General features: G+C 38.4%; 1 protein-coding gene across 4 annotated transcripts in view; it reads left to right on the top strand.

The window, feature by feature from the left end:
- The window catches only part of tmprss2.3.L (transmembrane serine protease 2 L homeolog), a 65204-nt gene that overhangs the window by 9072 nt on the left and 42835 nt on the right, over window positions 1-13297 (top strand). For all 4 annotated transcript variants that reach the window (NM_001087958.1, XM_041580901.1, XM_041580900.1 and 1 more), the window contains 3 exon segments: window positions 1760-1817; window positions 6300-6453; window positions 8863-8943. In NM_001087958.1, the coding sequence (NP_001081427.1) occupies window positions 1803-1817; window positions 6300-6453; window positions 8863-8943 (250 nt within the window). In that variant the 5' untranslated portion in view covers window positions 1760-1802.

Here is a 13297-nt window from a genome sequence, read left to right on the forward strand (position 1 = left end):
ATATATATATATATATATATATATATATATATATATATATGCCCCGGTTGCTAACTGTGTAACACATTCATATGGTACTTAGTTAAAAGCACAGCAGGTTAAACAGCATTCCTGATAAAATAAATAAAACATTGTTTAAATTCTCCATTCAGACACAGAAATGACTCACTGTTCCCTTTCATGTTCATATCTAGAGATAAGACAAACCCAACTGAGCATGGGCACATGTATCATGGACTTTGGTGGTTTTCCTCCCGGCCAACTTCACGCACACACTTGGTTCTTTTAAGGCACATTTCTTTAATAGGGGCTTGTGCTCCAGTTTTCCCAGCAGCTTCCTCCCCTGTTCGGCGGGTGGAAGCCAAAGATGTAGAGCCATGTGCCCCCACTTATTTTTTCAAACATAGGACAGGAAATTACATCCCTGAGCCAATAAGCTGACAGTTTGCTTCAATTATTTGTGATTACAGTCAAATGCTAATCTCCTTCAGACTGTCCTGATTTGGGGAGAGTTTAGCCAATTAGTGATCCCTCATTAACGACATAATAGGTAGTCGCACAACCAGCCCACTTCATCACAATTGATCATTTATGACCAATTCTGCACCGTGCAATGTGTTTTTCCCAACGATATAGCTCTTTTTCTCCACAATTCCAATGTTATAGTGCTCTCGGGGGGGGGGCATTGCATTGTGGTTAATTTCTGAACATTTGCTCAATTATACATGTGCTTCATCGCAAATCAAGTGCAATTGTGCTGAATATTTTACAGGTAAGTTCTAGCTTAATTTGTGGTATTCAGCATGCAAGTGATATGTATTCCCTATTCTTTTCGGCACAACTGAACTGCTCCAATTGGCACTGGGTGCTGTGGGAAGCCTTGACCAAAGGTGGTGATAGCTCCAAGTTTGTCTTAGCACCCAGTGCTAATTGGTGCAACAGCTCTAAATTTGGAACAGGGAGGCAAGAACAACTGCTCAGCTCCAAGTGCAATTATGGAATGTGGTTTTACACGCAACTTTGGGGAAATTACCCATTTTTTTTTAGTAAACTGACCAAATTGCTTGCCTTCGTCTATAACACACAATAGCCAATCAGATGTTTGCTTTCATTATAATGGTCAAAATTATTTAAAATTTAAAATTTGAGACTCCCTGAGTAGTTTTAACGTGTTATGGTGTTCTAGCTTTGTATCAAAGAACATGCTGAAAAATGCAATCTCTTTTCTATTTTAAATTAACTGAAATATATACTGTGCAACTACAAAAGCAGTGCAGTTTGCTAGTATGAAGCAGATAAACCTATTTACCTATTTTAGATTCAGATAAATGTGAATTTTACAAGAAGATATTGTTTCCTGGTGTAAACTTACTTTTATGAGCACCTTTGACATAGCACTGTGCTTTGAAAATTTGCTTTTGTACTTTTGGGGGTTTTTGGTTTATCCAAGTCAGGAATCTCCATAAAACTACAGGTATTTGCTATTTATGTGCTCTGGAGACACAGACTTTCCACATGACTTTCATGCATATAATTAGGTTTCTGATATTTATCTGTACTGTGAAAAATAAGATTTATACATTTTTTTAGTTTAATATGGTCCTGTGTTAAAAGCAGAATTTCCTAGCTTTTAAAAGAATTTCCCATTTGTTATAAACAAGTTTCTTTCCAGTAAGCGTGAGAATTTGTTGTACCACTTCCTTGTCAGCTTTAAACATTTTTCAGCATTTTGCCTACATAAGATCCTTTGTCATTGCAGGTTATGTAAATTCAGCTCTCAACCTTTTCTCTTTGAGACAGAAATGGAACCCGCTGTGGTAGGTGAATTTTTTTTTCTCTTAAGGTATAAAAGGCAAATATTGCCAAAATGAGAAAAAAATATATTTTCTAAATTATTTTCTAAATATAATCAATTAAAAATTTTGACCCGTTCCTGACATAACCAATTTATTCTTTACTCTCCTCCTCTCAGTGTCTGTTTCTCTTCATTCTCTCTTCATGCAGGAGTTGGGAGTCTAATTTTGAATTTAAAATCACCAGAAATCTACGTGCAGGGGATTATTTACAAAAACCTGGAAAATTCATGTTTTTTAGTATAAAAGAATCTGAATTTTTAGTGGAAAAAAAACCCAACAATTTTTTTCAGGATTTATTATACCATATAGGTTAGTTAGTAAAGGTATGGGTATATAGAATTTTAATTAAAAGTAGGGAGGGGTGTGTGTATGGATGCTGGGTTTTCATTTGGAGGGGTTGAACTTGATGGACTTTGTCTTTTTTCAACCCAATTTAACTATGTAACTAACTATAAGGATGGAAAAAGCCAGAATCCGAAAATCCAGCCTAAAATCTCAGACCTGGCGAGGTTGCTTATAAGTGAATGGGAGAAGTCCCAAAAATATTTTGATCTGCACTGGGTTTATATTTGTATGGAATATTTTGTGGTTTTCGGGGGGAAAATCAGAAATAATTTGAATTTTCAGGTGGAAAATCCATAAAATTTATACGATTCGTTCTTTCATGATTTTTTCGGGTATTTTTCCCAGAAACAAAATATTTTTGGGAAAGTGTATTGATAAATAAGGAGAAAGAACCCGTACAGATTTGGTTGGAGTTGTTTTCAGAAAGTATTGAGAAAAATTTAAACTTTGATAGATGGACCTCCCCATGTTTGTGCCAAAGTCAGTTATTTTGTTTGTGCTGGAGTTGGTCTTTTCTGCTAGGATTAAGGTATAATTAGATCTAAGGGGGTCATTTAACAAATTAGATATATTAGATCTAAGAGAATTAATTACCAAATTAGATATATACTGTAAAATTTAAGGGGTTTATTTTCTAAATAGGATATATCAGATCTAAAGGGATTATTTACTAGATTAGATATATCACATCTAAAAGGTTATTTGCTAAATTAGATATATTAGGTGTAAGGGGGTTATTTGCTAAATTAGAGATATCAGATCTAAGGGGGCTATTTATTTATTTATTGAAAACTCAAATTTATCTCATATTTTTATTAAACCAAGCTTGACCAAACTACCATCCACAATGTTATCTTATTTATCAATAAAATTTGGGTTGGGGTAAAAACTCGATAAAATAGAGCGAAAACCCGAATCGCATTAATTTTTTGGATTTACTTCCAAATCACTAGATTTTTTGGGTTATCGATCAAAGCCCCCCCCCCAATTATACGTGGCAATTCCAAGTATAAATACCCATCTTAAACTTCAAGATTTTGCCCAAAAAACCTCATCCAGAAAAAAAAATCGAGTTTAATAAATAACCCCTTAATTGTTAATGACTATCTGACACCCAACTGCTGCATGAAGACAGAATGAAGAGAAACAGATGCTGAGAGAGGAATAGTGAATATAAACTTGATTATTTCAGAAACAATGCAGAATTTTTAATTGATTGTATTTAGAAAGTTTCTTATTTCAGTATGCTGAAGCTTATATTACATTTTTCATTTTCATTTTCACAATTTAACATTTTGTCCCCTTTATATTTTTCGTAATTGCATGATGGTTCTTTTAAGCTGCATCTGTGCATAATACATAACACAGGAGCACAGTGATACATATCTATAAAGCAATAATATCCCCTTTCTGTGTTCCATATTTTAAAGGAGACATTCAGTGTAAAAAATAAGAATGTACCAGTGTGTTATATTCATTTAGACATAGGCAGCAGAAGATGGTTTGGCTGGGGAGCCCAAGACGAAGGATATAGCACCTCTTGATGTACTGCCTCACTCTATTGCTCTGCCAAAATGCAAAGTATGAGGAGCTGCATTAGTAATGTGAAAAAGTCAAATATCTTTCACTACATGGATCCCTTTTATGCTAGTTAGAAAGCAATGCTATATTATAATGGAATAGTTGTACACATTCTCCAATCCCAGCATAGTAACATAGCAATTTAGTTTGAAAAAACCTGAAGTAAAACCTGTCTAAATTTTAGCTGATACAAAGGAAGGAAAAAACCCCTTCTAAAGCAATTTGCTTCAAAAAATGTCTTCCTGACTCCAAGATGCAATTGGACCATTTTCTGCATTAATTTTGTACTAAGATCTTTAACCATGTATTTTCTGTATGCCCCACCCAGAAAGCAGAATGGCACAGTAGAATTCCAAGTATAAATACCCCTAGAAAGCATAGTGGAATGGCAACTTCATTTATAAATACCCGCAGAATTCATAGCAGAATGGCAATACCATGTAAAAATACCCCCAGAACTTATATCAAGAAGGCACGGTGGCAATTCCAAGTATAAATACCCCCAGAACATATACCAAATGGCACAGTGGCAATTCTATGTATAAATACCCCCAAAATTCATGGCAGGATGGCACCATGGCAATTCCATGTATAAAACCCCAAGAATTCATAGTACGATGGCACAGGTGCAATTCAATGTACAAATACCCCCAGAATTCATAGTAGGATGGCACAGGTGCAATTCAATGTATAAATACCCCCAGAATTCATAGTAGGATGGCACAGGCACAATCCCATGTATAAATAACCCCAGAATTCATAGTAGGATGGCACAGGTGCAATTCCATGTATAAAACCCCCAGAATTCATGGCAGGATGGCACAGGTGCAATTCCATGTATAAAACCCCCAGAATTCATAGTAGGATGGCACAGGCGCAATAACATGTATAAAACCCCCAGAATTCATGGCATGATGGCACAGGTGCTATTCCATGTATAAACCCCCAGAATTCATAGTAGGATGGCACAGGCACAAATACATGTATAAAACCCCCAGAATTCATAGTAGGATGGCACAGGCGCAAATACATGTATAAAACCCCCAGAATTCATAGTAGGATAGCACAGGTGCAATTACTTGTATAAATACCCCACACTGCCCATAGCGGGAAAAAGAGACAAATAGATCAGTACATACAATGACAAATTGCCAATGAGGATTAGCTACTACTCACCCTCACCTAGGATGATTCACGAGGGTGCCTGGTGGAATCCCAGTTGGAGGATCAGGAGGATTCTCAGGAATCTCAAATGCAAATGCATTATGCAGCAGTGTGCGAGGCGCCAATGCAAAACTAGTTGATGCTGAGCCCAGGTACAGGATTCGCACCGTCCCCACACCCTTACCCTCTAGACGTGGAGGAGAAGATGGTTTACGTGTTAGCCTCCACTGTCTCTTCTTCCGGCTTCTTCTCTACGGCAGACAGTGGGAAGGGGGGAGCGGGCCCTGGTGAAACATCTCCTCTGCTCCCTGTAGTTACACGTCAGCCCGCCACTTTCTTCTCTTCCGGCTCCTTCTCTGCAGGAAGGTGGGGAAGGGAGGGAGCGGGCCCTGGTGAAATGTCTCCCTCTGCTCTCCGTAGTTGCGCGTCAGCCTGCCACTGTCTTTTTTCCGGCTCCTTCTCTGCAGCAGGCAGGGGAAGGGGGGAGTGGGTCTTGGTGAAACTTCTGCCCCTGCTCCCTGTAGTTACGCTGCCAGCACAATTACAAAAAAATTATAAAAAAAGAAATGGCCAAAAGAGGAGCACAATTCTGAGGGGGCTATAACCCCTGTAGCCCCCCGGTTCCGATGCCTATGCATTTAGAAATATAGGAGAATTGTGCTTAAAATAGTAGTGATTCATTGAATATTTCTACAAAAACCCTAATAATCCCTCCCTTCTCTTCCACTTCCTGCTCCCTGAATTCCCAGGCTGTGCAGGGGAGCCGGAGGCACTCAGCTCACTGCACTGTAAAACGGGAACCAATCAGCAGCTAGCAGGACCTGATAGGGAACTGAAGCCTGTCTTTACTTGTGTGACTGCAGGGCTGTTATTGGCTGTTCCTCTCCTACTGTGCTTCTGGCATGGACCGTTAGGACACGCCCACCCCTCATTTGAAACACAGACAGGGACCAGTGAACATCTATAGGGAGCTCCACTAAAGGGGCTATTTTTAAGGATAATATTAATTTTTAGCACCATGTAAAAGCAATACCATCTATTACTCATAATTGCCTACAAAATTAGGGTTTTTTCATTTATCCTACATGTCTTCTTTAAGAAAACTGGTGACTATTACTCCATACTAAATATGATTAAGGAAAAACTGTTTTTTTTTTAATAAGTAAAATATTTTTCCAATCCATTAAACAGAGCACCCAATCGACATGTAGCACGGAATGTATATGTAAATGTCTTTTTTTCTAGAAGTTACTGTACTGACATTTTTATATTCTTATATTTGGCATAAGATCTTACCTTGTCCTTTTCTAATGATTACGTTTTATACTTTTTGTTTTGTTTTGGGTAACACAGTATGTCATCCCGGATAACAACCTTGAGCAGCCGCCTGTTTATGATGTGGTCTCTAATACACAAGTGCAACCTGCACCCATACCCTACAACACCCAAGTACATTCTAACCAGTTTGTAGCGGCATCACCAATTTCACCCTTTCAATGGAGTTTTAGTAAGTGATCTTCTGAGCATTCAGTTAAATTGGGCTCATGGCAGATGATCTTGGTGCAGCCTACATCTTGCATAGCGCAATGTGGCAGATGGTAAAGTGACAAATGGCAGATTGCACCTGTTTTTATACTTTAGACTCTGCCCAATGTGTAGTAAATAGCCCATCATGTAACTTCAGATTTCAACCTAATTGTCCTTAGTAGAGAAGAATACCTATGCTGGCACAGAATTATGCTATCCCTTTGTACAGGGTATTTAGGAATGCAGGAGGGTGTCTTTGCTGAATTGTGCTTATTACAGGGAACATCTATACTGGAACAGCATTATGGTATCTCTCTGTATATGTAGATGGAATTTTTTGGGTTTTCTTTTAAAAACTGAAATCTTTCTAGATTTATTAAAGCCTGATGCTGCAAAAAGCTTGAATCCAAAAATGCGCCATCTCAGACCTGCCGAGGTTGTGTATAAATCTTTGGCAGAGGACCCCATCCTATTTGAAAATTTCTGTGGTCTGTGCTGGAATTATTCCGAAAAACCGACCAAAAAATTCTGGGTTTTTGGGAAAAAGCTAAAAATAAATTGAGTGATTTGGGAACAAACCCTGAAAATTGTTTGATTTGGTTTTTACCTGAACCATTTGAATCAAACTTTTTTAATAATAAATAAGGTGAAATTGGATATTGGAATTTGGTCGTGGTTTTTTTTATTAAAAAAATTTGAAAAATTCGGATTTTAGTGAATAACCCTCTTAGTGTTTGTTTTTATAATGGTGGGTGGGTCTTTGTCTGCCAAGTTCCAGAATGGGTTTTAAAGGACCAGTAACATCAAAAAATTTTTTTAAAAAATTCGTTACAATACAACGAAAAAAAACACCAAGACAAATTAAAATTTCAAATTTCAAAGCCTTTATTAAGAAATAACTTACAGAAAATCCACTTCCTGTCCTCTTCAGAAATGGCGATATGGCGACCATCCATAGTGCAGTGCTGGATTTGTCCTCCCTGGCTAGCTTCCATAGTCTGACAGCAGGAAGACGGTGCTGGAATGCGGCCCGGCTGGATGAAGAGCTGAAGTGCCCTCACAAAATGGTCTACCTCCCCGGCCCCTGGGTGCTTCACATGCAGGAGGCAGTTGTCGGTGGCAGTGACCGGGAGCTGAAGACGGAGGTGAAAGGAGGAGTGCTGATAAACCGGAGGAGGAGGAGGGGAGCCCTGGTGATTTGAGTGGAACCAAAAGGGGGAATTGGTACAATCCCAGCGGCTTCTCTCCAGAGCGGGACTAAGGAGGCTTCCGAGCAGCGGCGGGATGCAGATCCGTGCATGAAAATGGCCGAGTGCTGCTGCTGCCTGTGAAAAAAGCGTGCAGCTGTCGGTGTGCGCTCACGTTTGCGCCTCACATAGACACCGGCCCGACACCAGCCGCACACTCTCAGCAGCAGCAAAGAAATGATCTTCCGTCAAGAGCGGCATTGTACACATTCAAACGGCTCTGGCTCCTTCCCGACTCCACCGCTCAGCCACAAAGCAGAGACACAGCCCCAGCAGCAAATCCTCCTCACTGTACGCCGCCAAAGTTACATCCCTCGCTCCCAAGGAAACTCACGACGGCTCCTCAGTAAACCGACGAGCGCTCAGAGAGAAAAAAAAACTTCAGCTCCCGGTCACTGCCACCGACAACTGCATGTGAAGCACCCAGGGGCCAGGGAGGTAGAGACCATTTTGTGAGGGCACTTCAGCTCTTCATCCAGCCGGGCCGCATTCCAGCACCGTCTTCCTGCTGTCAGACTATGGCAGCTAGCCAGGGAGGACAAATCCAGCACTGCACTATGGATGGTCGCCATATCGCCGTTTCTGCAGAGGACAGGAAGTGGAGTTTCGGTAAGTTATTTCTTAATAAAGGCTTTGAAATTTGAAATTTTAATTTGTCTTGGTGTTTTTTTTCGTTGTATTGTAACGAATTTTTTTAAAAATTTTTTTGATGTTATTGGTCCTTTAAGTGATGTCATTTATATTTCTGTAGTTGTGCCTGTTCAGTACCTGATCCTACTGGAAACTGTATCATTAGCCAACAGCCAGGCTCCTGCAAATGTCCCATTGGGCTTTACCAAAAAATTAGAAAGACAGTACAGGTTATTTTTTAGTGATAAGCGAAATTGACCTGTTTTACAATAAAAAAAATGTGGAAAAAAATTATAACATTTCTCCAAATGAATTTGAGTCAATGGGAAGGCATCAGCATTATTTTCTGTGTTTTTTCCAAAAGCAAAACAAAACACATGGCAAAATTCGGACATTGTCTGTGTTTGCTCATCCCTAGTTATTTTGTCAAGCTCCAAATTACTGCTAAATCCTCCCCAAAATCTCATGGTTTTCTTACTTATCTATTAACAATGGCTTTTTTTTCTATTAAGGAAAGAAGGTTTTAATTTCTATTGGAACTGTTTCCATCGTAGCGGCAGTAATTGTGGCTTCAGTACTTACCGGGTACTTTGGTAAGAGAAACATTACATTTACCATGTATTTGCCTCTGTGTTCCAAGCTTATTCCAAAGAATTTGCAGCTCATTTACTATATGACCAAGAGGAGCAATATGATAGGTTTATGCTGCAGCACCTGTGTCATTATGGGTGGCATGTAGGCGGGGCTTGCAACCTTTTCAGTTATGAATTGGGAGTAAGGTTGCCATCTGTCCAGATTTGAATCGGACAGACCAGTTTTCAGGAGGGCTGTTCAGGTCAAAACTGCCTACCTGGTTTTACTAATTTGGAAAACCGGGCAGGATTCCCTAACATTGATGAGGATCTCAGACCTGCCGAGGTTGTGTATAAATCTTTGGCAGAGGTCCCCATCCTATTTGGAAATTTCTGTGGTCTGCGCTGGAATTAGTCCGAAAAACCTACCAAAAAACCCCAAAAAATTCTGGCTTTTCGAGAAAAAGCTAAAAACAATTGAGTGATTTGGGAACAAACCCTCGAAAAATTGTTTGATTGGGTTTTTACCCAAACCGATTAAATCAATCTATTTTTAATAATAAATAAGGTAAAATCGGATATGGGAATTTGGTCATGGTTTTTTTTATTTAAAAAATAGATAAATTCAGTTTTCAGGAGGGCTGTTTGGGTCAAAACTGCCTGCCTGGAAGCTCCCAGCAGGGAAAGGTGGCAACCCTAATCGGAAGTGGGCACAAGGTGTAAGAAAACAGGTTCCTACGGTTTCTTGATTTTTTAACATACAAATTTACAACTAAACTTTTAAACAGTGACTCAAATGATTCAATTGTACTAGAAAGAATGACTGACAGGTGTAACATACATTAATCAAAAATCTAATTTGGTCCCATCTTTGAACAAGCAGAAAGAGGTCACTGAGCAGTATTTACATCAATTTCATTAAAAAAACATTAAAACATTGAATGTGTCTCTATAAAAGGTAAGGGGCAGATTCACTAAGCTCGAGTGAAGGATTTGAATGAAAAAAACTTTTGAATTACGAAGTAATCTTTTGGGTACTTCGACCATCGAATAGGCTACTACGACCTTCGACTTCAATTCGAACTAAAAAACATTCGACTTTTCGACCATTTGATAATCGAAGTACTGTCTCTTTAAAAAATACTTTGACTACATACTTCGCCAGTTTAAACCTACTGAGGTTTAATGTTAGCCTATGGGGACCTTCCCCAGCATTTTTTTAACTTTTTTATGATCGAATAAAAATCCTTTGATCGATTGATTAAAATCGTTCAAACCGAAGGATTTTTATTCGATCGAAGTATTTGCGCTAAAATCCTTCAAATTCGATATTCGAATTTGAGTTTATTAACCCTCGAAATTCGACCGAGATAAATCTGCCCCTAAATGTGCATTAACATATATTTCAAAATCTAATTTTATATCTTTTCCATGCACCACTAGATACAATAAGAGGCATAAATATTATATAATGTATATGTATAAGCAATATAGGACCAATTGTTTTTGAAACTAATTCCAAAACATGTATCACTCAATAACTATCTTCAGGCGGGAATTGGAAGTATATGCATAAGATAAAGCAAGAAACAGATGCAAATGGTTTCTCTATGATATTTATACATTTACAGTATAAAATTGCAAATAAACTTGTAAATAGCGACTCAAATGTATCAGTTGCACTTGAAAGAATGACTGTACCAACACACATTAATCAGAAATCTAATTTGGCCCCATTCTTGACTGACAGAGAGAGGTCACTGAGCGGTAGGAGGGTTTTCCGTCTTTAAAGGGGAAGTAGCCTGGACCCACAACCTCTTGAATAACTGCCTCAGGGTTAAACACCGGTACTCACCACACGGGACACAATGACAAATTTAACCAGCAAATTTTTATTCTCTGCACACACCAGAGGCTTTTCATTCAGGCACACATTGCACACATCATTGTTCTTTTATTCAAACCACAGTGCACTCACATTGTCCCCAGGGAACCAGTTCTCTTAGTAGGCACACCTTCTGTTACTTTTCCTTAGGACTTTGGATCCCACCTAACCACCTAGTGGTCCGGTATATGCTACACCCGTATCCCTCCACTCTCCAATAGTGGTGTGATACCTTCAGGGTGATACCATTCCACTCTTCCAGGTTAGGCCCTTTTTATCCAAATCCTGGCCTGAAGCCTTGGTATCCTTCCTACCTAGTCCTAAACTTCCACTGGTTCCCTCACTTTCGGAGTGCCCGTAGGAAACTAACTCCATTTTCCTTGATGGGGCCACAACTGCCCTTACTAAATATCATTACTGCCTTGTGCACCTAGTGCTCGCTCACTTTGAATCTTTCCTGTTCTAAATTCTCCTAATCTAAGCAATTGGGTCTCACTTACCCTGCCAGGAGATGTTATTCCGGCCACGCCCTCTTATCAAGTGGCTTCACTTGGGCAGTGCACCTCCTTTTATACCCCTCTCTGTCCTACAGTGGCCTCTGGTGGCTGGGGTAAAAAACTACACCTAAAATTAAATTAAAGAATTCTGCTGCCATCTAATGGCGATTCCCAGAAATTACATCCAATACACTTAAACATATATACATTTTACATAAATGAACATTTTGTCACACAAAAAGATTACAACATTCCCGCACATAACACTGTTCATCACTTCACACCCCCTTGCATACTTACTTCAGTCTAATAAAAAATCCATTTAAACATTAAGGGGGCTATTTATTAAGGGGCAGATTTATCAAGGGTCGAAGTGAATTTGAGGGAATTTTTGAAGTAAAAAAATTCAAAGTAATTTTTTGGATACTTCGACCATCGAATAGGATACTATGACTTCGACTTCGAATTCAGTTCGAAGTAAAATATTTTGAATATTCAACCATTCGATAAATGAAGTAATGTCTCTTTAAATAAACTTCAACGCCAAATTAAACCCGCTGAAGTGCTATGTTAGCCTATGGGGACCTTCTAGAGCATTTTTCTAAGTTTTTGGAAGTCGAAGTAAAATTTTTTGATTGTTCGCTGAAATCCTTCGAATCGTTCAATTCAAAGGATTTAATTGTTTGACCGAACAATTTTACTTCGACTGCAAATGGCTAAATTCGATGTAAAAAAAGCTTTGCCTTCGATATTCGAAGTCGAAGTATTCCAATTCCAATCCAATTCGATGGTCGAATTTCGAAGCTTTTTCTACTTCAAAATTCGTCCCTTGATAAATCTGGCCCTAAAAGTTGAGTTGTGTTTTCTCGAAAAATTTCTTGGAAAAAAAAAGAGTTTTCATTTCATTTATCCTTATAAATTATATTAATTATAATAAAGAATTTATATATCAAATGTGCCTCAGCAAGGTTTATTTAAAATATTGTCTTTTGATTGATGCAAACTGGTATAGTCTGAATTTTTCTGATTATTTTAATTTAAAAAGTGAGACCAAACTAGAATCCACGATTGGACCTTATTTATTAATAAAATAAATCATGATTTAATCAGATGGGGGACACACACAAAAAAATCGAGCGAAAATCCAAATCGTTCCCAAATCGCTCAAGTTTTTTGGGGGGCTTTTCCTAAAAAGCCCAAATTTTTCGGATTTTTTGTCCAAAATAGTCGGTTTTTTGGGCTAATTCCAAACTCAGTTGGTCTGAGATACAGGATTTTCAGATTCAGACTTTTTGCAACATTGGGCTTTAATAAATCCCGAAAAGTATATTTTGTAATAAAAAAACTAGATTTTTCGAGTTTTGACATTTGGGGGCAGATTTATCAAGGGTATAATTCCGAGGGTTAATAAACCCTCGAATTCGTCCCTCGAAGTAAAATCCTTCAAATTCGAATATCAAATTAGAAGGATTTTAGCGCAAATACTTCGATCGAACAAAAATCGTTCGAACGATCCGAAGGATTTTAATCGATCGATCGAACGATTTTTATTTGATCATAAAAAACGTAGAAAAGTGCTGGGGAAGGTCCCCATAGGCTAACATTGAACCTCGGTAGGTTTAAACTGGCGAAATATGTAGTCGAAGTATTTTTGAAAGAGACAGTACTTCGACTATCGAATGGTCGAATAGTCTAAAGATTTTTAGTTCGAATCGTTAGAATCGAAGTCGAAGGTCGTAGTAGCCTATTCGATGGTCGAAGTCCCCAAAAAAAATACTTCGAAATTCGAAGTTTTTTTCATTCGAATCCTTCACTCGAGCTTAGTAAATGTGCCCCTTAGACCTTGATAAATAACCCCCTAAATGTTGCCAAAAATCCTTGTAATTTATTTGGGTACCTTAGTTTTTTTCTAACACCTTGGTGAGCTACTAACGAACACATTTTTAAGGAAATTACCTTCCCGTTAAAATGGGTTCCCAGATAATGGATCCCA

This window comes from Xenopus laevis, chromosome 2L, assembly GCF_017654675.1.
Source record: "Xenopus laevis strain J_2021 chromosome 2L, Xenopus_laevis_v10.1, whole genome shotgun sequence".
Taxonomy (NCBI): domain Eukaryota; kingdom Metazoa; phylum Chordata; class Amphibia; order Anura; family Pipidae; genus Xenopus; species Xenopus laevis.